This window comes from Zootoca vivipara, chromosome 7, assembly GCF_963506605.1.
Source record: "Zootoca vivipara chromosome 7, rZooViv1.1, whole genome shotgun sequence".
Classification (NCBI taxonomy): domain Eukaryota; kingdom Metazoa; phylum Chordata; class Lepidosauria; order Squamata; family Lacertidae; genus Zootoca; species Zootoca vivipara.
Window position 1 is genome coordinate 52,052,936 of NC_083282.1, and position 27,837 is coordinate 52,080,772.

General features: G+C 42.6%; 1 protein-coding gene across 11 annotated transcripts in view; it reads left to right on the top strand.

Annotated features, from left to right (window-relative positions):
* Positions 1-2,655: 2,655 nt before the first annotated feature.
* Positions 2,656-27,837, top strand: part of ANKS1A (ankyrin repeat and sterile alpha motif domain containing 1A) — a 117,952-nt gene continuing 92,770 nt past the window's right edge. For 4 of the 11 annotated variants that reach the window (XM_035123318.2, XM_035123322.2, XM_035123319.2 and 1 more), the window contains exons 1-2: positions 2,656-2,889; positions 26,834-26,914. In XM_035123318.2, coding sequence (XP_034979209.1) covers positions 2,705-2,889; positions 26,834-26,914 — 266 coding nt within the window. In that variant the 5' untranslated portion in view covers positions 2,656-2,704. Of the gene's footprint in view, positions 2,890-26,629; positions 26,728-26,833; positions 26,915-27,837 lie in introns of those variants that run through there. The other 7 variants (XM_035123326.2, XM_035123327.2, XM_035123323.2 and 4 more) reach the window with 3 other exon arrangements.

Genomic DNA, 27,837 nt, shown 5'->3' on the forward strand with positions numbered 1-27,837 from the left:
CTTGCTAAGAGGAAGGCATGTTTGGCAAACACTCAACATGATCAACTCGCACCTGGAAATCTATGTCTCCACTGTGGAAGGATGTGTGGATCCAGAACTGGCCTCCACAGTCACTTACGGACACACCGTTAATACAGTGTTCATGGAAAACAATCTTAATCGGCTCCAAGGGATTGCCAAATAAGATAACCCGTAATGAGTTGCCAAGGTTATCCAGAGAGCTTCATAATAAGAGTAAAGTTTTTAGCTTAGGTCTACTAGTCCTAGTCCGACACTCTAGCCACACAGGCTCACAATAAGGAAACTCTGTCAAATGAGCCATCAAGGTGAGGCAAAAGGTTTGAACCAAAGTACCCTCTAGGGTCCCCCCCCAGACAGGATAAAAAAATCTTTGTATATCTGGTACAGAGAAACACACACAAATGCAGTAGCTATTTGTGGCCCTCTTAGGAGATTATAGTCCTTGGTGGTAGAAATGAGGAGTTCAGGAGAGTGGAGCACTGGCTTTTCATTACACTGGGATGCACTCCTGCTTAATTATCTTGACATATCAGAAGGCCCATGAATGTCAGCATTGCTTACAGTAATACCAGCAATTAGCTCATGCAAGGTTGGGTCTGCACAACATAAGGCTTGTAGGGTAAACTGGTTGCAGCCCTCTGAAGAAGTTCCAGGTATCCACCATTCGAACTATTTTCCAACTTCTTTTGTGATTACTTCAATAGAGGGCCTCTCAACTCCAGCAGAAATGAGGATGGAAGAATGCTTGCATCTGTGGTCCTGGATTCATCTTCTGTGGTACCTCCTGGAGTTGATTTCAAATCCACCCCAAGACTGTGAAGTGCCTAACAACATGCTAAGATTGGAAATTGTGGAAAGAGGAAATTTGTCCCAGCCTAGGAGGAAACAGGAAGTTTCCGACTGGCTGGTCCAAACATGTTGCATTTGATTGCTCTGTGTTTCACATCCCACAGAAATGCTATATGTACCAGACCCCTAGGGCACCTTGGGAGGCTCTAGGGCACCTTGGGAAATAGCAAAATCTAATGGAATATATGAGAGGCATGGAATAGATGGGCAAAAGCCTAGGGAGCTGCTTTTCTGCTTTGGTCCAGTACTGGCCACTTCAAGTGGCAGCTGCACTCTGAAGTAGACCTGGGAACCTCTGGCCTACAGGCCCATCATGGTGACATCACTTGAAGATCACAGTGGTGGGAATAAATTCTTTCCAGGGCACACAGCCAATGCAGCAGGATTTTATCTCCTTTCAATCAGTTCATGAGCAAGGTATGTGTGTGTGTGTGTTAAATCCTGCTCAGTTCAAACAGGCGTGGCAAGGGCTGTCTGAAAACTCCCTGCCAACCTCTGTGCTGCTAGTTTTGTGTCTCGTCTACTCCAATTCTCTTGTTTGCTCTCTTGTCCAGGCTGAGAGGGCTATTTTAGTTCTAGCTGCAGAGCAGGGGAAAGTGTGTGAGTGTAGTTTCTCTGAAACCACACTAAAAGTGACTGCTCAGGCAAAGTCTTTTCAGTCTCAGTCCTGACCCTCTAACTAGATAAGTCAGAAAGTAAACATTGAGCAGAAAAATCCTACTTTGAAATAAAACAAACAAACTCTGCATTGGCCAACAAGGCATTGTAAAGGTACTGAAGCATCTGCCAACATGTTTATTTCAGCTACTGCTTTTCATACTTTACACAGCCTACTACTGTCCTTAGGCTTTGATTTCTCCACTCCTCACTCTAAAATTCCAGGATTAAAAGCAAAACAGAGCCTGAGAGTGCAACAGAGGTAACCAACATTGTGCCTCCCTAATGCTGGATTACAACTCTCATAGTCCCAGACCATTAGGCCTAGTAGCTGGAGCAGACGGGAGCTGCAGTCTCCCAACATCTGGAAGGCACAACATTGACTACCCCTGAGGTAACACACAGACTGGCTAGCAAGGCTGATTCAAACGTTACCAATTTCCTACGCAGAAGGTGCAATTTGCAGGGTAACCACTTGGTCATTAACAGCTATACCGGTACATGTTTTGCCTCCATAGGTGGGAGCTGTGCCCAACTGCAGCTGCCTTGCATGCCCACATGCAGCGAAATATCTACGTGTACGATCGCCATACGTTACAATCTACACGGAGGTTTCCCCACAAATGCCGTCCTTGGGGGGGGGGGGGACCCAACAACAGCAACAACCAGTAACTTGTGAGGCAGCTGTCGAGCGAGATTTTTAGCCCCATTGTCCTTTTCATCCAGAGAAACCTGCTGTGGACTTGGAGCGGACCCTTCGATATTTCTTGCAGATGGCCGAAAGTGACGGGGATGTTCCGTGTGATCGTAGTGGGGAAGGGCAGTAGCCGCCCACTTTTACCTTGCCTTACCTCATCATTTCAGGAAGCAGCCGCTGAATGAAAGGGAATTGCCAGCCTCTGTGTGTGTGTGTGTGTGTGTGTGTGTGTGTGTGTGTGTGTGTGTGTGTGTGTGTGTCTATCTATAAGCGAGGCTCCCTCTCCCCCTCCCTCCTACCCTTGTCTTCGGTAGTGCTGGGGGCAGGCGCCGCTCGGCGAGGGGGCGTGGCCTCATTGGCTCCGCCCCGGAAGGACGCGCCGGCTGGGCTGAGGCGGCGGCGGCGGCGGCGGCGGCGGCAGCCGAAAACGGGCAGTAGTATAGAGGCGGGGGGTTTGGCTTCCCGGGCCGGGGCCGGGCCATGGGGAAAGAGCAGGAGCTGCTGGAGGCCGCCCGCACCGGGAACCTGCCCGCTGTGGAGAAGCTGCTTTCGGGCAAGCGCCTCAGCTCGGGGTTCGGCTCCGGCGGCGGCTCCGGGTCCTCGGGGGGCGGCGGCGGAGGTGGCAGCAGCGGCGGCGGGGGGCACCCTCTCTCCAGCCTCCTCAGGTAGGTGCTTCGAACGGGGGGGCGGGGTTTTTCGGAGGGGGCCCGAGGCTGGCCGTGGGAGCCCGTGCCAGGCTGCCTTGCCATAGGGCGGCTGGGGGTGTGTCTCCTCGGTGCCTCGCGAGCGCCTTGAGGTGCGGTTGTCCGCGGGCAGAATCCCCGCCTTTCGGAGGTGCAGCGGCGGCCGCCCATGTGTTTTTTGAGCGCGGCGGCGCCTTCGGGGTTACCTCGGGCGCAGAGAGGTCCGAAGCCCCGCGCCTCTGCTAGCTCTGGCGGGTGCGCGGAGGAGAGAGGGGCTCTGGGCGGCGAGTAGCAAAGGTGGCAGGGGCGTGTTTCTGGGGCTTCCGGGTTCCCTGGAGAAAGTGGCTTTTCAGCTGCGGTTCCTCTAGTCTAGAAAGAGGTAGAGAGGCTTTTTGGCTGGGGAAGCGTCTTTTGTAAACTTTTGTTTTGAGAAGCGCTGGAGTCAACACCGGAGACTGTTGCGTGAGGGTGATTTGTGCTTTTCACAGACAGGTCCTGGGTGAGGGTGGGATCCATAAAATCTCAGCCTCTGTTCATTAACCTCTAACTTTTCAGCCAAATCGTGCACCCTTTTTCTGTATTTTTAGTGAGAATTTGCTCCTTTTTGCCCGCCTCAGGCATGCCTTACATTCTAAGACTTGGAGTCATGGTTTTCAGCTGGTGAGTGCCTGGACCTAAGATGGGTTCCACCACTGACATGGGCACCTTTTCCATTTCCCTCTCTCTGTGTGTGCAGTTGAAGGTTTCTTTTAGAGGAAGGAGTATAGGACAGAAAGAAAATGAGGGAAATGGGAGTCTGCATGCAAAGGACAACAGATATAAGCAATGTAAAATCTAGTAGGTGTTGTGTACAGGTTAACTGTAGCTCTTGGGGCTGATGGGTACTGCACTAAAATTGTGTACTTTTTCTAGTTCTGCAGTTTCCAAACCTTTGTGGTGTTCCTGGGATGCATCCCTCCTCTTCCCTAACCTCTCACAGCTGTATGGGTGCTTTTTTAATTTCTCAGGTTTTCTTTTGTGTATGCCCCTTCCTCAAAAAGCTGGACTGTGTTAGCTTCATATATCTAAGAAGGCCATTTCTTGGCCTTTGCAGATAACAATTCAGCTATTCTCAGCTTATCTTCCTAACTCCCTCAGGTCTAATACGGTAATTGTTCCAAAGAATAGTTTGCCTGCATGGTGATCAGTCAGATGACTTTGTGAAAAATAAGGTAAAACACTGAATCTCTAAAGTATAAATTTCATACTGGAATAGTAAAACAGTACCTTTATTACAGGGGTCAGCAAACGTTTTCAGCAGGGGCCTGGTCCACTGTCCCTCAGATCTTTGGGGGGGGCAGGACTATTTTTTGGGGGGGGGGCGAATTCCTATGCCCCACAAATAACCCAGAGATGCATTTTAAATAAAAGCACACATTCTACTCATGTAAAAACACGCTGATTCCTGGACCATCTGTGGGCCGGATTTAGAAGGCGATTGGGTCGGATCTGGCCCCTGGGCCTTAGTTTGCCTACCCATGCTTTATTAGGACCAGTTTTAAAATCACAGAACCAATATGCTGTATAAGCTTTCAAGTCCACTAGAACTCTGTCTAAGACTGGAATGCAAGTAAACACTTGCTATTTGAGAGTAAAATAAAACGTGAGAGACAAAATAGAGGTTGGGGGAAGATGTTGCTGGTTGTCATTGGAAGCTCCAGTCTGCAGTTTGCTACAACCATAGAAACTTTTTGCAGATTAAGTTAGTGGCAATTCTCTCTTTGAAAGTATAGAATCTGTTTGGAGCATGCAGGTTTACTAGAAAAGTTCCATAAAGAGAGAGCAACGGTACTTTGGAACCTCGGTTTTTGAGTGTCTCGGAAGCTGAACGATTTGGAACCTGAATCCCGAAAACCCGGAAGCAATTGCTCCTGTTTTTGAACCTTTTGGAAGTCAAACGATCTTCTGGAACGGTCGGATTACGTTCAAAAACCGAGATTCCACTGTACCGTTATTAGGACCAACTGGAATGACAAATCATGCAAGCTTCTGAGTTGATCAGAAGTCTTCAGGCTGGTTGTTAAACAAAAAATGGGGGTGTAGAGAAAAGGAAAAATGTTGAACATGATGAAACTGAAGTCTCAAAACAGAATGGAAGAGGCATTTTCACATGCTTAAGTCTACCAGCTGCTGGGAAATACTCTGTTGGCTTTTTGTCTAAAATTAATCTCCAACTTCACTAATGTGTTTTTCTTTACTTCGCCTCCTTACTTTACAGTATAAAAATTCTGAGTCACATGTATTAAAAGGGAGAGACCATTCTTGGTCTCAGCATGTCTTGTTGCAACCTGAGGTCTTTTTACAGATACAATCTAATATAATTAAGAATGCAGAATGACTCTGTTCTCTTAAGATTGTTACAAAGTGAGGATAGGGGTTTCTGTCATGTCTAGCAACATTTTTTCCTTCTCCTTACTTACTCCACCCTGAAGATCTCTCCCCAACTCAAAATTATACATTACTTTGTATTTAATAAAGGTATTGCCTAACTATCATCATACAGTATTTACAAAAGAAAACACAAACTCAAACATTTTCTGTTTTGCCTAAAATATAAGCATATCTACTTTTGTTTGTGTTGCACTATAGTTGTATTACAGTTTGTGTATTCAACTTAATTCATTTTCAGATCTAGATTATAATGTATTACAGCTTCTCTTTGTCTTTTTATAGCACTTGATAGATCAAGCCTGGTAGCTGAATTACAAACAGTGTCATCTGTAAAAATAATAACAGCAGGATTAATACTAATTTAATACCTTATTCAAACTTAACACTTTCCTACAGAGATTGTTTTTGCTGTACTTCAGGGATAGTTCCTTCATGTCCCAGGTGAAATATAATTTGTGTGTGTTGCCATTTACACAAATACACAAATCACACTATTGTGCGTGATTGCTCTCTATTGAAGTGGATTTCTAACAACTTATTTATAAAATGATTTGATTCCTGAAATGACAACTCTCTGAAGACCTTAATAGATGCTTCTCCACCTATGACTTCCTAGGTTTCCAATACCCCTAAACAGGTTTCAGATCATCTTATGGTTCAAGCTCCAGTCCTAGAAACATTTAATGTGAGTAAACAATTGGACACATTAGGATAACGTGTATGCATTTGAAGTTAAATGCATGTTTCCTGGAATTGGTTAGAGCCTGTGACTTGGCATGTGGGCACATCCTGTTTGGAAGCATGGTTTGAATATCTGAAAGGTCAGAACTGTTTAAAGTTATTGGGCTGAAACTGTATCTTTTTTAGATGGAATCAGTGTAAGTTTGTATTGTGTTTGAGAGTCTGGCATGGACACTATAGATAGTGAATTAACTTGCTGAACTTCCTAATGTAGGCGTGGATTATTCTAAACAAAATAGTTCTGTTCCATGTGACTATACAAACAGTAGGGCTATTATAAGCATACATTAAACACAAAATTGCTATAGGGAAAACATTAAGGCAGTATCCAAAACTGGTACTGATTACTGAAAGCCAGCTGCACCTATTGCTGGAGGAATAGGTTTCAAGTTGCCAGTGTGACCAGTGCTTTTAAAAGCTTTAAAGAGTTTTTTAAAAGAGAAATTTGGTGAGTTTCTTGTTCAATTTTTCATGTTTATAAAAATGTCATTTTCTAGTTATTTTCTAGTTATGCAGAAGAAATACAAATCTTGTTCCACTATGAGATAGAATGAGCACTTCAGACCTTATGGCTTTAGAGGTAAATGCATGCATGACTGCTGTGCAATTCTGCTTCATTGTTATGCCCTGTAGCATGTGGTATCAATGTTGGTCCCATTGCAGAGCCCCATTATGGTAGTAATTGATTTAACTCATTTTATATTTACTAGTTCACAGACATCTCAAGATTCTGTTCCCCTTACTCTACCCCTATTTCTTTAGGAAGTATATGAACTGCAGTGGAAGTGTGTTTGAAGCATGTTTCTCTGATATAGAATGTTACTGATGAAATAAGGAACTGCAATGAAATGAGATAGGAAGTGAATTTGATTGGAGAGGAGACAGAGTGGTTTAAGAATAGGTAATTGGAAACCAAGGGATGGGAGTTTCAGTTACTTGGGAGCAGTGAGATGCCTTAAATACCTTCATAACATTATTGCAGGCTTCCTACATATGCAGTTCAAAACTGGATATTTTAAAGTATAAACAAGGGGGCACAAAGGGAACTCTTGTAGGTTAAACTGAAACTTGGCAGAGTGCAGTATGTGTTAAAGAAATATAGTGACTAAAGAATGCAAATGGGATTCAAAAGATCAGCATTCTGTCCAATAAAAATATTTCAGCTTCCTTACTTGTATGGCTTCGTGTAATCACAACAGCTTTCTTAGTTACTCACAAATTGTCTAGGAAATCTATATTGCTGGAAATGTTGTAGTATGCTGTCAAGGTGTGTGCCAAACTGGGTCTTTGACTCAGGTGAAATAAAGCCTAGTTTTTCCCCAGTGATATCTTACAGATTGTCAGAGCCCTGTTACCAGCCAACACATTTGATGCTAGGAAAAAAATAGTCACTGGTCAGGACTTGGTCTCTCACTCCACTGAAGAAGAGGTACCTGTAGCCAATATTTTGGAAATATTTCAGAGGAGGTGTTTTAAGAGAGAATCTGAAATATGAGAATCATGGGAGCACATTCTTGGCATCAGTATGCTGATGACACTCAGCTGTATTTCTTTTTCATCCAAGTTGGGTGAAGCGGTGGAAGTTCTGAACTGGTGCCCAGACAGGATAACGGGCTGGATAAGGGCCAATTCACTGAAATTCAGCCCCATTAAGGTGGATGCTTGTGGCTTGATGATTTAACTTATTCTGGATGGCATGGTACTGCCCTGTGCGTGCCCCAAGATTTCTTACAGCTTTGGGGGATATTCCCATATCCAGCTTTGTCACTAGAAGCCCAGGTGTGCCTCCAGAACGGACTAATGTGTTGTATGTGGGACTACTTTTGAATACTGTCTGGAAGTGGAATTAGTCAAATATAAAACTGATTGTTGGGAACACCACTCTCCAGTATTTGAAAAACTGTGCAGCTTATATTTTGTTTCCAAACACAATTCAAAGCGCATCTGTTTACCTTTACAAGCCTTACATGGCTTGAGATTCAGAATCCTGAAGGAATGCCTACTTCCATACCATTTTCATTGGTCTGTGTTGAGGGTTTTTTCCCCCCAGGGGGTTGGACTAGATTAGGCAAGGGAGATCTATTAATAGACCATCCAAAACCAGTTTGAAATCTAGATCATGGTAACAATTTCAGAATTTTGGCCCAGGCAATATATTGTGAATGCCAGCACCGTGCATCGCCAACATTTCACACATGGCCTCCAGTCCTTAGCATTCAGAGAGCCCTGCCAAGAGAGCCACCCAAGGTCCACTCCCTCCTTCCTTTTGCAGCTCTACTGCCCCCTAAGATACTCTACTGCCTTCACTTCTCTGACTGAGCAAGCGGGCTGTCTTCCTTCCTCCTCGCACTGGGCACTGGAAAGCGGAGGTGTGGCTGCATCCCCCGAGTCCCTGCAGGAAGTACCCAGCTGGGCAAAGCTGAGTAAGACAAATTCCGCCCTGCTCATGCACCCATGTCTTGGTGGTAGTGTTAGTAGCAGCAGCAGTAGCAGTAGCAGTAAATAATAATAATAATAAATATTTCTTATACCCCACCCATCTGACTGGGGTATCCAAGCTACTCTGGGCAGCTTCCAACAAAATTTAAAGGGATGAAACAAACATTAAACGCTTCCCAAAACACGGCTGCCTTCAGATGTCTATGAGAGGTCATATAATTGTTTAACTATAACAATATTAGCCATGTCATCCTTCTCATCCACAATCAAATAATGGACGAGAGAGATTTTATTTAATGGCAACATCTGCAGAGCACTGATAGAACAACCACAAGCCCTCTGGCTAGCTAGAGGGACCAGCACACAGCAATAACTGCCTGTGTCATGTCCTGTCTGACATGTTCCTTCTCTCACACCGTACCTCTTCTCACGAGACCAGTGTGCTTGGGCACTCCCAAGTTTTAGATGCTTATCAGTCTTCAGTAAACAAGGAGATCAGCTGCATTACATGTGTAACCAGTTTGCAAAAGGCTTTCCTAAAATGCACTGAATAAAAATGCTATTTCCCATCTGTACTGTTCTACCTTATGTAAAAAATTCTGAAACATTTCAGAAGACTAGCGTCCTAGCCTTTCCCAGCCCTGCCCCTAATGTGCTAATTTTGTATGTGGAGTAAGTTTAAAATAAAAATAAAAATCTTGGGACTTAAAAATAATAATGCAATTCTCAATCTCTTTCATGTAATTTTGCCTTCATGTAGTTCAGCCTCACAAATATGCTTTAGAAGAGATGCTGACCAATATGGTAACATTTTTGTTGAATTGAACTGGAGCTATTTTAAGATAATGCAAAATCATTTCCTACTTACAGTATTTTATTATTTTGCAACTGTGAACACATAAACATACTTTTCAGTGAGAAAGCAGAAGTGACATGTTATCCCTACACCAAGGCCTAGAGGCATTAATTTGTTAGAGTAGGAACATGAATATAGTTTTTTTGGGGGGTGTCAAACTTTTATATAGGAATGCCAAGTTCCTGAGACCTGTTTGCTCTATTTTTGGAATTCCAATGACTCAAGCACTCAAAAACAATTGCTCACCAAATTTCTATCTACCTTTGCAGCCCCCTGTTTAAATTGTGCTCCATCATGATTTGAATCCCATTGCAATTAAGGACATGTTTTGTAAGATCACAAGCTTTCAAAGCATTTTGTAAGTGCTGCTGTGCTACATAATTTTGCAGTGCTATACAGTGGTACCTCGGGTTACAGACGTTTCAGGTTACAGATGCTACAGGTTACAGACTCCGCTAACCCAGAAATAGTGCCTTGGGTTAAGAACTTTGCTTCAGGATGAGAACAGAAATTGTGCGGCGGCAGCTAAAGTGGTACCTCAGGTTAAGAACAGTTTCAGGTTAAGAACGGAGCTCCAGACCGAATTAAGTTCTTAACCCGAGGTCCCACTGTACTTTGGAGAAGAGGCACTTCAGAGCCTTTGGGACTTTATTCATTAAGTTTTCCCAAACCAGCCTTTCACGTGTCCTATGATAGGAAGCTGCAGCCCATTTCAGACCTCTACAGAGGTTCTTTTCCTTTAGTTATACGAGAATCTGTTGGGTGGGTCTCAGAACTAGTGAGCTGGCCACACTACCATAGCAGAATTGATCAGATCCCACTTCAGCTGCTGAGTACAATAGCCAGAGCATTGCTAAAACCAACAAGAAGGGTATGAAGAGAACACAGCCCTCTTTCCTATGGCCCACATATGACCTGGGATTAATAGCAACAAGTGGACCTGCAACGCTGTTCAGTGTAGTCAGCCATGTCCCCCACTGCAATACCATCCATTCCATCTCTTCAGTCAGTCAGCATTATGTGATTACTGAGTATGCTCATTCCTCAATGGGCTGTTTCTGGGGGTTCTCCATTTTGGAAGTTGACCTCCCTGTGGTCAATGCTAGCTGTGTTAATGTGGTTAATTTCTTAATTGATTTTTATGACTCCTCTTGCTTCCATCTCTGGGGACATTTAGACGTTGCTTCTCTATGCCAACTAGAAAATGACCTATCCACAGAGTGATATAACTCTCTGAATCTTTTTAATATTCCTGTGTTGTGCTTCTTTTCCTTTGTCCTCCTTACTTTGCTGCTCTACAGTCATACCTCATGTTGCGTCTGCTTCAGGATGCCTCTTTTCATCTTGTGAACGCGGCAAACCCGGATTTCGCCGCATGCGCAGAAGCGCTCTATCGTGCTTCGTGTGTGTGCAGAAGCGCCGCTCCGGTTGCAGACTTTCCGGGGTGCGAACGACCCCCGGAATGGATTGTGTCCGCAACCAGAGGTACCACTGTATTCCATGTCCTTTCCAACCCGCTTTGCAGCCCACATCCTCTTAGTCTGAAAGTGTTCTGTAGCCATCAAGTCTTTATTGGATTATTATTTTTTGGAGGGGGTATCTTTTTAATGATTTCCCCCTCTCTAAATATTTTTGTACCCTGAAACCTGAGGTTTGTCCTGAGTCTGCCAGTGCCTTCCTCTTGTGCATGGGTGGGTTTTGATTATAACTTTTCAAGCACATAAATGCATTAATCTGAAATAGAGGAGATGGTGATGCCTCAATATGGAGGCTGCATTTAACTATCATAGATAACACCCATTGACAGTCTTCTCTATTTGTCTTTCTTAGCTAATTATAGTTTGTATGAAGTACTACTATATTTTTTCTATCCTGAATTGATTGCCAGTCAGTTTCATTAGGTGACGCTAAGTTTTACTACCAAGAGAGAAAAACTTCTGTAACCCCTTTCTCCACATTGTGAATAAGCCTCTTATCATTTCTCTGCTAAATAAGCCAAAACATGCTAATCTTTCCTCATGCAGAAATGTGCCCCACCATCTTGATAAGACCTCCTAGGATGGTATTACATAATACATAGCTTGACGGTAGTTAAGAGACTATTAAACTTAGTTCCAAAGGTCATGTTTTCAAAGGCTGCATGTACTGATATCTACATTGTTTCTTCAGTAGGATTCTATGCTGTACTCTTCAAGTACAATAGGCTCTCTATTTCCAAGGTGAGTGCAGATTCTTAACAAACCAAAATGGCAGCATACATGCCCAAGAAGGAGGTATTGGCAGTGGAGGAACCTTGATCCCTAGCTAACAGGACCAGTGGTCGGGATGGTGGGAGTTGTAGTCCCAAAACATCTGGAGGGCCAAGTTTGCCTATGCCTGCTTTAACCTGTTCTTGGTGCTACTGTAGTTAAAGAGAACCTCTCACCCAATTGATCTGTCTAGCATTCCACACCCAGTGTAGCAAACAATACTTAACTGGGGCAGGCCTCATTTAGTTGTAAGAAATGCCATAGGTATTAGGTGTGCGCTGATATTTTTTATTTGTGCACTGTTTTCTCCGCTCCCCCTTCCTGCCCCTGCTCTGATGATCATGTCTGTGGCTCACAAACCGTGAAAGTTTCAGTGTGGGGAAAACTGGAAAGCTCCAAAGAACTTTAGGCAGTATAAAAATGAGTAGGCTCTTTTTTGTAATTGTAAGTGTTTAAAAGTGACTGTTACTCTTAAAAGAGTAAAAATAACTACAGTTATTCTACCAGGCCTAGACTAGAGCTATTCAGATGTGGTCCAGGCTCTTTGCCAGCATTTGTTTCCCATACTCAACTGGCTTTTAATCAGTAAATCTAAATATTTTCTGATAAAAATCAGTCCCCCTTCACATGTGGATTCCCTCCTCCCTTTTCATGGTTTGCTCAGGTGGTAGTTCGTCATTGTGTTATCAGGCAGCCTATGATTATCTCAAAGCAGTAATTGTGTGATAGTACTTGGAAGTACTTTTTCACACAGCACACAATGAAAATGTAGAATTAGTTGCTTACAGGATGTAGTGATAGCCACCAAACTGGACAGCTTTAAAAGGGTTACTGATTGGAGGATAATGTTATAATTGGAGGCTGGGTGGCCATCTGCCATGGATGCTTTAGCTGATTCCTGCATTGCAAGGGTTTGTACTAGATGACCCTCAGGGTCCCTTCCAATTCTACAATTCTTTGATTCTATTAGAAGGCTATCATTGACTACTAGTCAAGATGGTGATGTTGGATATCCAGTATCAGAGGTGGCACACAAGTGGGGAGAGTGCCATTGTACTCAAGTCCTGCATGTGGGCTTCCCATAGGCATTTGGTTGGCCACTAGGAGGCTGGACTAGACAGAACTTTGGCCTGATTCTGAAGAGCTCTTCTAATGTTCTTATGCCTGCAAAAGGCAGTCATGATGTCCAAACCATAACTTAACTGATGTACCAGAACTACATCTGTATTATGATGCATCATATTTTGGCAACCCTGATTTTGGTGACATTTAATGCCTGCAATCACTGTGGCTTAAAGTAACTCTGCTTTCAGGAAGTAGAGTTAAAATTGTTACCAGTAGGAATTGTCAAGACTATTTGAATGAATCAGTATCTTTGAGAAATCATTGTATTTGCATATGTTTATGTAATTGGTAATTATGACTGTCAGTTACTTTTTGTGGACATTTAATTGACTGAATAATCATTTATACACACACTTACAAACCTGGAAATGAGCAAGGGCTTCATTAAACTACTGTGGCAGTGTCTCCAATTTGAGATGATGAACATTTTGTTTCTCCTTTAAAAGCCTCTGCCATCCATGGGTATTTACTTGTGTGGGCTAAAAATTAAGGGTCAGTTCAACTCACTTACGGTACTTTGTGGGGGGCAAATAAGCTATCCGAAACTGCTCGTGTAAAGGTATGTTTTCACACATAATAATGTTATATATAATAACATATAGCACCTTAAAGTCTTCAAAGTGTCTCTTTTTTATATCCTTTACAATAGCCCTCACTGCAGATGTGAGGGAAGTGAGACTGAGAGAGTTGCTTGCCAAAGGCCACAGGCCATCTCATGAGTTTATGGAAGAACAAGGTTTGAATTCAGGACTTGCTGATTCAAAACAAATCTTTTAACTACAACCCATTTGAACCAATCCATCAAAGATGTGACTTATAGTAGTTTCTAGTAGCATAATTTTTAGCCTTTGACTGCAGTAACTGCTGTCAGCAACATCTGTAATTACTGTAATTGATCTGTGTGTGTTCACATGAGAAGCTTGGAGCTACCAGTAGTTTGACAAGTAGTAGAATCCATAAGTCTTAGTGGGTGGACTATCTTAATTGGACCCCTATCCCTGAAAGGGGAAACTGCTTCTGTCAATCCAAACCTCACCAGAAAATGGTCTGACCATGGCAATGGGGTTATTACTGCCTGACCCCTGCTCTATTCAGACTGCCTTCCCTCTGCCCTGCTGTGGTGACAAGATCAAGTGTCCTGCCATATGCGTTGAGCCAGGGATGTCCTGAGGTAGCCCCATGGTTGCTATGATGTCCTAAGGCAACCCATTTAAGCAAGCCCCAAATGTGGAGAGATGCCATGCCAGCCATCTCTACCAGCTTGAGTAGGGAGCATGATACAAGCCGAGTAATACCCACCAGGTTGGTCCCCTCATCCACGATCTAATATTGGATGATTGGTGATAAACAAAACAGCACTAACAGGTTGGTGAAGGGAAACCTGCTCTTTACTCTAAAATGTTCTTCTGTCCTTGGAGGCAACAGTATCTGCATTGAGTATATTGTGGATGTTAAGAGGCATCCTTTGAGGCAACAGTATCTGCATTGAGTATATTGTGGATGTTAAGAATGAAAATGCTTATGAATCCTGGAATTGTATTCTAAAGGAAATGATGGTGCTATCAGAAAACACAGAGTCAAACTGGAGGACTCAGTTGCTGCTCAGTTGCTGGTAAGGTCTTTACCAGTATGTAAAATATATCCTCTTCCCTCCCTTGCCATGGTGAAACAACCTTGATTGGCTTGTTTCTATAGCAACCGAGGCTTGAGAGGCTGGTAAAACAACTTCCTGAAAGGAGTACAATGCAGCTCCACATATTAGGTTCATAACAAGGCACTGGAAAATAGGCAACTGACAGGAGGGTGCTCGACCTCACACACTTCAACTATTGCCTTAAACTACATTCCTGCTGCCCGCCCAACGGATTTCCCCCCCATTAGCTCTGTGTAGTAAATGTTTGGGATGTATTAAAAATGGATCCAATTCTTGCTCTTTTAGAGTAATAGTAGGGAGCATTGTCTTGACTCTGATTTGTTGTGGTGATTTGATGCCAAGCTCCTTGTGATGCCTGATTGGCTCTGATCACTTTAAAAAAAAGGATTGAAGCTGCTAATTGGAGGAGAAAAAAAATGCAAACAGTTCATGAAAAGAATACAGTACAGTATGTGGGAGTGATTATGACGGTTTTTGCCTCAAATTTCTGTGACCAAAAATTTGACCAGGTTAGCTGTTAAATATACAGTAAATTCAACCCAGAGTATGCTGTTTAATGGATTCCCAACTTAAAGGTGGTTGTTGTTTAGTCGTTTAGTCGTGTCCGACTCTTCGTGACCCCATGGACCATAGCACGCCAGGCACTCCTGTCTTCCACTGCCTCCCATAGTTTGGTCAAACTCATGTTCGTAGCTTCGAGAACACTGTCCAACCATCTCATCCTCTGTCGTCCCCTTCTCCTTGTGCCCTTCATCTTTCCCAACATCAGGGTCTTTTCCAGGGAAAACTTAAAGGTACATGATGGTAAATGAATTATGTTTCCTGGGTTCAGTCTGTAGTGGAAACCTTTCACCTCCTGCATTTTTAAACTAGCATTCTTCTAGTTAATGTTAAATAAGAATGGCTTCCTGCCTTCAGAGGTTAGTTTGGTCTAGTTATATCACTTTGTAAGTACTTTAGAAGGAAATTGCCCTTTTTTTTAGATAACACATTCAGCCATTTAAATTTCTATGAATGTGACAGACTGTAATTGTTTGTGTAGCTTAAGTAGAGACAACTTTAAATATTTGCTTATTCATGCACACTTTTGAGTTAATGCTGTTTGATTGTAACACACATAGCCACCTCTATGATATGGTATGTAATCTCAGTCATTGCTTGCTCAGTTCTTAAGATGTCTATTAAGTTTTTAGCATTATGCCTTTCAAAAGTTTTTAGATCCGTCAATGATGCAACAGAAAAGTCTGCTTAAGTCTACCTATAGTTTCAGTTGATAGTTGTTATTTGTACTAAGCTGAAATAAAGAAGTATGCTTCCACAAACAATTTCATGAATCCCTCTTTTTGGCATTTTAAATAGGGTACCATTAAAAAGTAAAGGGTAAAGGTAAAGGGACCCCTGACCAGTCGTGACCGACTCTGGGGTTGTGCGCTCATCTCGCATTATTGGCCGAGGGAGCCGGCGTATAGCTTCCAGGTCATGTGGCCAGCATGACAAAGCCGCTTCTGGCAAACCAGAGCAGCACATGGAAACGCCGTTTACCTTCCCGCTGTAGCGGTTCCTATTTATCTACTTGCATTTTGACGTGCTTTCGAACTGCTAGGTTGGCAGGAGCTGGGACCAAGCAACGGGAGCTCACCCCGTCACAGGGATTCGAACCGCCGACCTTCTGATCAGCAAGCCCTAGGCTCAGTGGTTTAACCACAGCACCACCTGGGTCCCACCATTAAAAAGGGGTGTGTGTTAAACAGTTCTCCCATTGTTCAGGTGTGAATGGGAAAGAAATGCATGCCTATTGCGATAGGCATTATTGTGATAAGGTAAATGGAGCGTGGGATGAGCAAGCCAGCTACCATGCCTAAAAGCGGAAAGGATTTGAATAAATGATGCAAAAAATCTGATATACAGTACTTATTGGGGGTTCCCTAACCAACAGTACTGCATCAAAGGTGCCCTTGTATCATAGTGAGTAAAGTAACGTTTTAAGAAATTTAAGGCATGGCCTCCCACAACCTACCCCATGTGCTAGCTCCCCCCCCCCCATGTAATACTTGGGGATACGATAGGAACCAACATTTCATGAATCTGGGGGGAAAGTAAAACTTAACTGTAGCAAAGTTTATTGGAAGCTGTTGTCTAAGACTGCAATGTGTCAGTGCTTAGGTACAGGGTGGAACTTGGCTGTTGACTCTAAATTTCAGAAAATGCAATAAAAATTAATACAGCCCAAGTTGGTAACTTTATTCACCCTTGCATGAATTGCCTCAATGCAAACATGATAATCCCCAAGTCTTGTTGCGTTTAAGCAGTAATCTCACTCATCTTTTGGCCCATTATGGATTGTCCCCTATAGTGTGCTAATACCTTTTTCATTCTGTTAGTGGTTTATCACACACACACACACACACACACACACACACACACACACACACAACAAGACTAGTTTTTAAATAAGACTAGGGCTTGGCAAGTTCAATTTAAAAAGGTATTGTTTCATATTCTAATTCAGTGTGTCCAAAATAGAGACCACATACCTGTCTAAACTTTGTATTTGATTTGTTTAAAGAAAACCCTCATTATGTTGTAGAAGCTACATGATCAAACTACTTATGTGTATCATAGTGGCTTTTTTTGAGCAAGCAGCTTGTAACAACGGAAGTACTAGTGTATGGGGCCAACGTGTTTTTGCCACCAATAACATATAATTACAGTGCTATTATGTCACGGTTTGTTAAACATTTTATGTAACTTCCTGTTGCAACTCTTGAATGTCTGTCTTGAATTTGCCAACTGCCTAACTATATGAGAAGTGGTACATAACTTATGAATACAGCTGATGATATGATGGCTGCTGTATTTGTTTCTGACTCAATTTGTGTGATTATTGTATTGCACTACAGTACAATTAAATGTATCAAAGGTAGTCATTTATATGTTCTTCATGGACTTGGTAGAGACCCATAACTGGGTACTGTGCCAGTCTGAGTATCTCTGACCTTTGTAGGGGTGGCACTCATGCTTCACCTTTCATAGGATAGATCTCTCCACATGTTTCCAGAAGCAGAGCAAATGCTCATGTCACAGACACAACTATTGTTTGATTTGTTCAGGTAATCAATTCAACATTATTTATTGTGCATGTAATAGTTATCATGGGCATTCAAACTGGAACTGCTTATGATAGAGGAACCGTGCATTACATAGGTACAGTACTGCATCAATGTTCTATGTTTCTGTAAAAATATGTTTGTAATTCAAAGCATTGTAGCTAAGAAAACTGAGATTGCTGCTCTTTTTAAATGCGGTATAGTCTAATCTCTGTGTATTAGACATTCTCAATTTGTGCTGCTGGCTACATCTTGTCTGGCTACATCATACAACTATCTCTGTAGGAAAGGCTGTGCCTCCCCAGACTTGGGCTCCTAAGCAATATATATATATTTAATGATTTAAACATTGTATTTTTAAATTTTTAACCTGGCCTGGAGCCTCATGGTTGGTAAGCACTTACATTCTGCTTGGCCATTGCATATAGGGCATTAAAATGACATGGATATTAATCAGGGAACTTAAACCAAGATAGTGCAGGTTCTTACAGCTCATTTATGTATACGTGTTAGAATGTTTTGAAATCTTATAAACTCTGTATAAACATAGTCATAGAACAACTTCATTCCAGGGAAACTGAACCCTGGGTAAAGCACAGGAACTCCTGGAGTATCTTGCTGCTCTGAGTTGGGGTAGTGTGTATGATGATGATGATGATGCCTTAGTCATAAAAATGACTCGCAAATGCAATAACTGCAATGTACAACCATCACCATAGAGCTATCAGTTCTGAAGCGTTACAAAACCGTATTACCGAAAAACGGGTCTCTACCCTGAGAATTAGTCTTACAAGTACAGGCAACTCCCATTTTGTGCGAGTTTGAGGCATTTGCAACCGCTGACACATGCACTATTTCCCCCCCCCCCAGAAGGGGGCGGGGCAGGCATATTCGTACCCCCCCCCAATGCACTCAATGACCTGGAACACAACCCCCATGCAAATGAGTTGCCGGCATGGGCTTTGAATTGTGTGCACTGTATACAAATTTAAAGTATTGAAAACATGCAAGTTAGTTTGCAAAACCTGCCATCAGTTGTAATCTGTATTGTAATGCGGTTACTTGTTCAGATATATTGTTACTGATCTTTTATGCTTAGAGCCAGAGGATTGTGAGCTGACTTGTGCTTACACAGCTGGGCTTTCCTGCCACAACCTCAGATCTGCTGCAGTATCCAGAAAAAAGTATCTTCTGAGGCACGAGATACCAAACAGGGTGTGGAGTGTGGGTGGATGTACAGTTGGAGGACCACAATGGAAATTGGATACCCCTCATCTTGTGTGAAGTGCATTCTGATTGCACAAATGTCTTCTTTGGTCCATCTTGTTTTTTCTTAAGAACTGTATTTAATTCTCGTCCACATAACTAACGGTATATAAATATAACAACTTTGGATCTCCTGCTGGAAGTAGACCCAAGTTTCAATGCTACAAGTATCTGTTTATATGGATTATACTATTGACGATAACTGGTTACAAAAAAATAATGCTAACTATTGACATGCATATTTAAACTAAGCCCTATACTTTTTGGATCTTTAATTTACTACATAAACATATTTTTGAATTGCAAGCTTACAGATTCCATAGCATACTTGACATAAAAGGTCCTGAAAGACCTACATTGGCTCCCGGTACGTTTCCGAGCACAATTCAAAGTGCTGGTGCTGACCTTTAAAGCCCTAAACGACCTTGGCCCAGTATACCTGAAGAAGCGTCTCTACCCCCATCGTTCTGCCCGGACACTGAGGTCCAGCGCCGAGGGCCTTCTGGTGGTTCCCTCATTGCGAGAAGCAAAGCTACAGGGAACCAGGCAGAGGGCCTTCTTGGTAGTGGCACCCACCCTGTGGAACACCCTCCCATCAGATGTCAAAGAGATAAACAACTACCTGACATTTAGAAAACATCTGAAGGCAGCTCTGTTTAGGGAAGTTTTTAATGTGTGATATTTTAATGTATTTTAATCTCTGTTGGAAGCAGCCCAGAGTGGCTGGGGAAACCCAGCCGGATGGGCGGGGTACAAATAAATTATTATTATTATTATTATTATTATTAATATTATTAAGGATTCAATATAATTTGTGACAAAATTTCAAATTACATACAACTACTTTACTGGGTTTAACATAATAATATTATGCTCTGCCATTCTGTCTTGTATCCTATGCTGAGGTGGCTAAAAGCGAACATAAAATATAAACAAGACAAAAACAGATTTAAAAAAGAACTTTACCCAAGCCAGGGATAAAATAAAGCAGGGACGTCCAACTCCCAAGAGACTGATCTACTTCCAGAAAAAAATGGCATTGATCTACCCATTTTTTAGGGGGCCAGGTCACAGTTGCTGAGCATTTTTTAGGGGGGAGATGTCGAAGTTGTTGAACTTTTTTTGGGGGGGGCGGCAAATTTGCAGTCTTTATTTGTTAACGGGAACGCCAAAAAACGCTCTCCATAAACAGAGCCGGGCAGCGATAACTCCATTTTCCGTTTTAGCGATCCTGCGCAAATGAACGACATAGCAAGGGGGCGGGGCTGGAAATGAGCAAGTGACCAATATCACCCAGGGATCCACCCTTTGATCGCGGTCAACCGGTTGGACTTCCCTGAAATAAAGAACCAATGCCTATCAAGCTGCATAAATTTTGTTTGACAATGAAACACTGTTGGAAAGGTTCGGAAGATTACAGTAGGGGTCATCAATGTGGTGCCCTCCAGATGATTTGGGCTACAGCTCCTATCAGCCTCGGCTAACATGGACAGTGGTCAGGGATAATGGAAGCTGTAGTCATCATGTTGTCTGTTATCCATATACTGGTGAAGAAAAGCCCCAAATTTCTGGACTGTCTGCCAGCACTTTGCATGTTGAAGTTAAAAGCCATGGTGAACATAGTAGAATCCCATAGGATATCAAAAACAAATGGCTATGGCATCATGCACACATCTCCCAGTACCACATTCTGTAGCACACCCTCTGGGAAGGACCATACTATTGTAAAACAGAGCTCCCAGCACCAATACAAGGTGTGCTGCTTTGGGGAGTACTGGCCAGGTTCAGCCACTCAGGAATGCAACCTTGTCAGGGCCTTGTCTTCATATTAAGTGTCTCCCAGATAGCCCAGCTACAGCAGCCTCCTGATAGACAACTGCTTTTACAAGGGGGTATTGGCTCTGGTGTTAAGCTCTGTGCCTCTCCTCATTCCCCTTGTGTCAACTGCCTCTGCTTACTGCTTGATGCTGTGCTTATGCACAATGTAGTGGCTGTGTTTCTGCATCTGAAATTTGTCCTGTACTCAAGTGTTTCCTGAAAATGCAGGTGTCTAATTGCTCTCTTCCAATGTGATGATAAGTTATTGGCACTGTTTTATGTTTGCCTTTTAATCAGTTGCACATCCGCTTTGTTGCTACTACTTCCTATTCACTATGCTTTTTCAATTATAAATTACTGTATATATATTTTCAGTCTGTTTCAAAAGCAGACAGAATTTGGAGCATAGTCTTTTGACAGCACATCCTAGGACTGTATCCTTGTCCTCTGTAGTGATCTGATTTTTTTTCTGTTCTTGCATTCATGGAGGCAGCATACTCAGAGAAAGGTGGCTTTACTGGTATTGACTTTGAAGAGTACAGTATTTTTATAGGAAAGCAAAACTATCCAGACATACCACTTATTCCATTGCCAGGAGGGATGTAAACTTCACTGCTGTATAGGATCAAATTGCTTGGCTATATTCTGGTAAGGGGGAGAGATTGTTGAGAGCTGCTATAATTAAATTGATTTTAGGATAAAATAAATGCACGCCTTCAAAACAGGCTTGATTATTTTTGCAGCATTTTATTTTGTCTCTCTCTTCCTTAGAGCTGTTCTTTGTAGCCTGTTGTGCACAAATGATCTGTCCTTTCTTTTACCATCTATTTATATTTACGCTTTGGGTCAAATAGCTTATCTTTGTATGTTTCCATTATCTATGACCAATAGGAAAATGAGTCCCCCTACTCTAAATATGTTGTTGTTGTTTAGTCGTTTAGTCGTGTCCGACTCTTCGTGACCCCATGGACCAGAGCACGCCAGGCACTCCTGTCTTGCACTGCCTCCCGCAGTTTGGTCAAACTCATGTTCGTAGCTTCGAGAACACTGTCCAACCATCTTGTCCTCTGTCGTCCCCTTCTCCTAGTGCCCTCAATCTTTCCCAACATCAGGGTCTTTTCCAAGGATTCTTCTCTTCTCATGAGGTGGCCAAAGTATTGGAGCCTCAGCTTCATGATCTGTCCTTCCAGGGAGCACTCAGGGCTGATTTCCTTAAGAATGGATAGGTTTGATCTTCTTGCAGTCCATGGGACTCTCAAGAGTCTCCTCCAGCACCATAATTCAAAAGCATCAATTCTTCGGCGATCAGCCTTCTTTATGGTCCAACTCTCACTTCCATACATCACTACTGGGAAAACCATAGCTTTAACTATACGGACCTTTGTCGGCAAGGTGATGTCTCTGCTTTTTAAGATGCTGTCTAGGTTTGTCATTGCTTTTCTCCCAAGAAGCAGGCGTCTTTTAATTTCGTGACTGCTGTCACCATCTGCAGTGATCAAGGAGCCCAAGAAAGTAAAATCTCTCACTGCCTCCATTTCTTCCCCTTCTATTTGCCAGGAGGTGATGGGACCAGTGGCCATGATCTTGGTTTTTTTGATGTTGAGCTTCAGACCATATTTTGCGCTCTCCTCTTTCACCCTCATTAAAAGGTTCTTTAATTCCTCCTCGCTTTCTGCCATCAAGGTTGTGTCATCTGCATATCTGAGGTTGTTGATATTTCTTCCAGCAATCTTAATTCCGGCTTGGGATTCATCTAGTCCAGCCTTTCGCATGATGAATTCTGCATATAAGTTAAATAAGCAGGGAGACAATATACAACCTTGTCGTACTCCTTTCCCAATTTTGAACCAATCAGTTGTTCCATATCCAGTTCTAACTGTAGCTTCTTGTCCCACATAGAGATTTCTCAGGAGACAGATGAGGTGATCAGGCACTCCCATTTCTTTAAGAACTTGCCATAGTTTGCTGTGGTCGACACAGTCAAAGGCTTTTGCATAGTCAATGAAGCAGAAGTAGACGTTTTTCTGGAACTCTCTAGCTTTCTCCATAATCCAGCGCATGTTTGCTATTTGGTCTCTGGTTCCTCTGCCCTTTCGAAATCCAGCTTGCACTTCTGGGAGTTCTCGGTCCACATACTGCCTAAGCCTGCCTTGTAGAATTTTAAGCATAACCTTGCTAGCGTGTGAAATGAGCGTAATTGTGCGGTAGTTGGAGCATTCTTTGGCACTGCCCTTCTTTGGAATTGGGATGTAGACCGATCTTCTCCAATCCTCTGGCCATTGCTGAGTTTTCCAAACTTGCTGGCATATTGGGTGTAGCACCTTAACAGCATCATCTTTTAAAATTTTAAACAGTTCAGCTGGAATATCATCACTTCCACTGGCCTTGTTATTAGCAATGCTTTCTAAGGCCCATTTGACTTCACTCTCCAAGATGTCTGGCTCAAGGTCAGCAACCACACTACCTGAGGTGTACGAAACCTCCATATCTTTCTGGTATAATTCCTCTGTGTATTCTTGCCACCTCTTCTTGATGTCTTCTGCTTCTGTTAGGTCCTTACCACTTTTGTCCTTGATTATGGTAATCTTTGTACGAAATGTTCCTTTCATATCTCCAATTTTCTTGAACAGATCTCTGGTTTTCCCCATTCTATTGTTTTCCTCTATTTCTTTGCATTGCTCATTTAAGAAGACCCTCTTGTCTCTCCTTGCTGTTTTTTGGAAATCTGCATTCAGTTTCCTGTATCTTTCCCTATCTCCCTTGCATTTTGCTTGCCTCCTCTCCTCCGCTATTTGTAAGGCCTCGTTGGACAGCCATTTTGCTTTCTTGCATTTCCTTTTCCTTGGGATGGTTTTCATTGCTGCCTCCTGTATAATGTTACGAGCCTCCATCCATAGTTCTTCAGGCACTCTGTCCACCAAATCTAAATCCTTAAACCTGTTCCTCACTTCCACTGTGTATTCATAAGGGATTTGATTCAGATTGTATCTTACTGGCCCAGTGGTTTTTCCTACTTTCTTCAGTTTAAGCTGGAATTTTGCTATAAGAAGCTGATGATCTGAGTTACAGTCAGCTCCAGGTCTTGTTTTTGCTGACTGTATAGAGCTTCTCCATCTTTGGCTGCAGAGAATATAATCAATCTGATTTCGATGCTGTCCATTTGGTGATATCCATGTGTAGAGTCGTCTCTTGTGTTGTTGGAATAGAGTGTTTGTGATGACCAGCTTGTTCTCTTGACAGAACTCTATTAGCCTTTGCCCTGCTTCATTTTGAACTCCAAGGCCAAACTTGCCAGTTGTTCCTTTTATCTCTTGATTCCCTACTTTAGCATTCCAGTCCCCTGTAATGAGAAGAACATCCTTCTTTGGTGTCATTTCTAGAAGGTGTTGCAATATTCGCCCATTCCCTTCCATTTTAGTTCGCTGATGCCCAGGATGTCGATATTTATTCTTGTCATCTCATTTTTGACCACATCCAGCTTACCTCCACTCATGGTTCTTACATTCCAGGTTCCTATGCAATATTTTTCTTTACAGCATCGGACTTTCCTTTCGCTTCCAGGCATATCCGCAACTGAGCGTCCTTTCGGCTTTGGCCCAGCCGCTTCATCAGCTCTGAATCTACTTGTACTTGTCCTCCGCTCTTCCTCAGTAGCATGTTGGACGCCTTCCGACCTGAGGGGCTCATCTTCCAGCGTCATAACTTTTATATGCCTGTTGTCTTTGTCCATGGAGTTTTCTTGGCAGGGATACTGGAGTGGCTTGCCAGTTCCTTCTCCAGGTGGATCACGTTTAGTCAAAACTCTCCACTATGACCTGTCCATCTTGGGTGGCCCTGCATGGCATAGCTCATAGCTTCTCTGAGTTATTCAAGCCCCTTCGCCACGACAAGGCATTGATCCATGAAGGGGACTCTAAATATAATGGCTTGTAAATGTGTAGAACTACCAGTCAAGTACAAGGCGTTTTTATTTCTAAGCAGTGGCTTTTTTTGAGTCGCTTCTGCCTGCTTAGTATCTTGGGAACCAGGATGCATTGGGATGGGAATTGTAACTTATTTCTTGTTGTAAAAGGGAGGTTTTCTCCTGCTTTCCCAGGGTAGGCTTCTTTTCTTATCTGCATGGAAAGCAAGCACTGTGAAGTAGCTGCTGGGAATGTCATCTGAAGATGATTGTTGCTTTGCACCACTGATGTGAGTGGCACTGTGGTCTAAACCACAGAGCCCTAGGGCTTGCTGATCAGAAGGTCGGCAGTTCGAATCCCCGCAATGGGGTGAGTTCCTGTTGTTCAGTCCCAGCTCCTGCCCACCCAGCAGTTCGAAAGCATGTCAAGGTGCAAATAGACAAATAGGTACCGCTCCACCAGGAAGGTGAATGGTGTTTCCGTGCACTGTTCTGGTTTGCCAGAAGCAGCTTAGTCATGCTGGCCACATGACCCGGAAGCTGTCTGTGGACAAACGCCAGCTCCCTCGGCCAGTAAAGCGAGATGAGCGCCGCAACCCCAGAGTTATCTGGGACTGGATCAAATGGTCAGGGGTACCTTTACCTTTACCTACCACTGTAGTAGAGCTTGCACAGAGGGAGTGTAACCAGGAGTATCTTATGATATAGAGGTGTGTTCAATTGATGGCATCCTTCAGGCTTGTGGAAAGAGCCCCCTCCCCCCTGCCACTGCCCCTGATTAAATACCCAGTTTAGATTAATTGCATACTGTATTTGTTTTGTGCTCCTTATTTCCAGAGTGCATTTTTTAAAAAAATCCAATTTGTATGGGGAGGACGCTCCCTCCCCTGCTTTGGCAGATCTGCCTCCTACTCGGCTTGTGTTGGCAACTAATTGCCTCCTTTGTTTCAAAATTCCTTGGCATCAATGTTACATTTGAAGTGCTAAATAAATCTTGAGTTATCAAAAGCCTTTTTTCTGCTAGAAAAATGAGAGCATAATATTAGAGCATTACACATACCAAATGTTTCCTGTTCAAGACTAGAATATTAAGTGATGCTTAGGCAACAGTTCAAATTGTGTGTGACAGTGTAATTGGCAGTGAAGCTTCATTAAATGGTTACACAGTTTGAGTAATATCTGAATTAGCTTTATAATTAGGAGCTGTAGGTGCTTGTCATGTCATGTTGCCTTAAGTGTGTTGACTGTCTTTAGACTACTAGAAAATACGTTACTATTTTCCCCTATTAGCTCTGGCAATAAAATGAGCTTCTTAAAGAGGTCCTTTATGCTTCCCTTAATTTTTAAGAAATAGCTCAGGCTAGACCATGGCATATTTTGGATTCTGCTCTTTACTCTTTACTTACTACTCTTTACTTTCTTTATAGCCAGGAAATTGGGTGCACACTCTATAGCATTAAAAACCTCTGAAATTAAGGTTCAGTTTCCTTTAGGTTTCGTTCCAGGTGCTGCGGGAATAGATAAATGAGATTAGACAAGTATAGAGGGTGCTGATCTCCTGAAAACAGGACTCAGTTATTAAACCCTGTCCTATATCAAGATGCTTGATGCTCATGGTCCTTAATTCAAGAAGTTTGAAGAAAACATAATATTGTTTCAGCTTTATTCTTAAACTATATTCCTATGGTATTCAGTCAGCCAGCATGTTTAGGTGGGTAGAAATGTACCTAATGTCTCTCACAGTGAACTTGTAATTTCATATTCTTTGAGAGAAACTAAGTAATATACAAAATTTCATTATTGGATGGCTACAGATCTATGGAATGATCTGCAGTTCAGTCTGCTAGCTAGAGCAGCCTAGATAGGAACAAAACATTTATTTTCTCAAGAAAATATTTTGTGAGTATTGTAAGCAAGCATTTGATGTGGGGTTAGGAGGATGTTCATGAAGCCAGATTCCAAACTGTTTGGGGCATTAAAGGGCAAATCAGTACTTTGAACTGGGCCCAGAAATGTATGGGAGCCCAATGCAAACAGCACAATGGGGGGCATGCGAGATCTCCCAAAAGCATTTGCACAGCTCCCCAAAACACATGTTTTTGGGTGTGGTGAGAGCATGGCCCTGAAAAAGTGTGTCTTTTGGGCTCCAGGACCTTACACAGGTCACATGACTCGCACTGGAGCACAGATGGGGAAGACCCGCATCCTGCTTTTGGGACTCAACATGTTGGAGGGTATGCCATTTTATGGTAAATTTTGCAGAAACCTTGCTTTACCTTTCTTTTTACTTAACTTGATGTGTCTTATGTCTTACAGTATTGCTGTATTTTTATTTTACAGCATATGGAGAGGACCAAATGTGAACTGTGTTGACAATACTGGATATACTCCATTGCACCATGCTGCTTTGAATGGTCACAAGTAAGCTACCTGTCTGTGAAATAACAATTTTGGTAATTTGGTAGTTTAAAAGCTAAAACTTATGGCAATGTATGTACCATTTCCCTATTGAGCCATGTGAACTCCACGATATCTAGCAGATAACAGATCACCAAAGTTACACCTGCTTCGAGACAGCAGTGAGCTGTACTATATTGCTGAGTTTATCACCACTGAGGCCTGAGTGGGGTTTCCAGTAATTCTCAATATCAAAATGAGGGGTGGAGGAATTCACACAGGATTGGTCTGCTGAACCTCAACAAGATTAAGTCAGTGGCTACTTATATCTTACATTGACTTCATCTGCTAAATGCCAGCCCATATTTCAACCCCTAAGATTGAATTCTGAGAGTATGAAAGAGAGGGCAAGTCACAACTCTAAGGCAGCTCTAAGGAAATTGATTCATACCTTTATACTGCTGCTTCTCGTGTTCCAGATCAAATACCAAAGTAGGGGTTTTTCAGGGGTGGGGGAGGGTCTCAGGATTCAGTTACTTTTCCTGATAAACTTTGCATATAGATTCCAGTTGGGTGAGAGACTATTCCACAAAATGGAATTGTAGTGTTTAGAGCCAATACATTTGCTTTATGTAATTTAGGTTTCCTCAAGTTTGAATTGTTAAAAACAAACAATTGGTCAAATATCAATGGTCAAGGCCCAATGACAATTTATCCCATAGATGTACACATTTGCAAACTCTTGAAGTCTATTTTGGCATTCCTAAATACTGTTGTGCTATGCAGATTGTGTGATATCTTCATTATAGGCATATATTCTGTTGCTTGGTGGAGTAGTTTATCAAAGTTGAGCTTATGGCAATTTCATCCAATGCTTCTCAAGCCACTTTCTGAACTTTGTCATTCTAGTTCTTAACTCCTCAGAACCTTTTAGTATCTACATATTA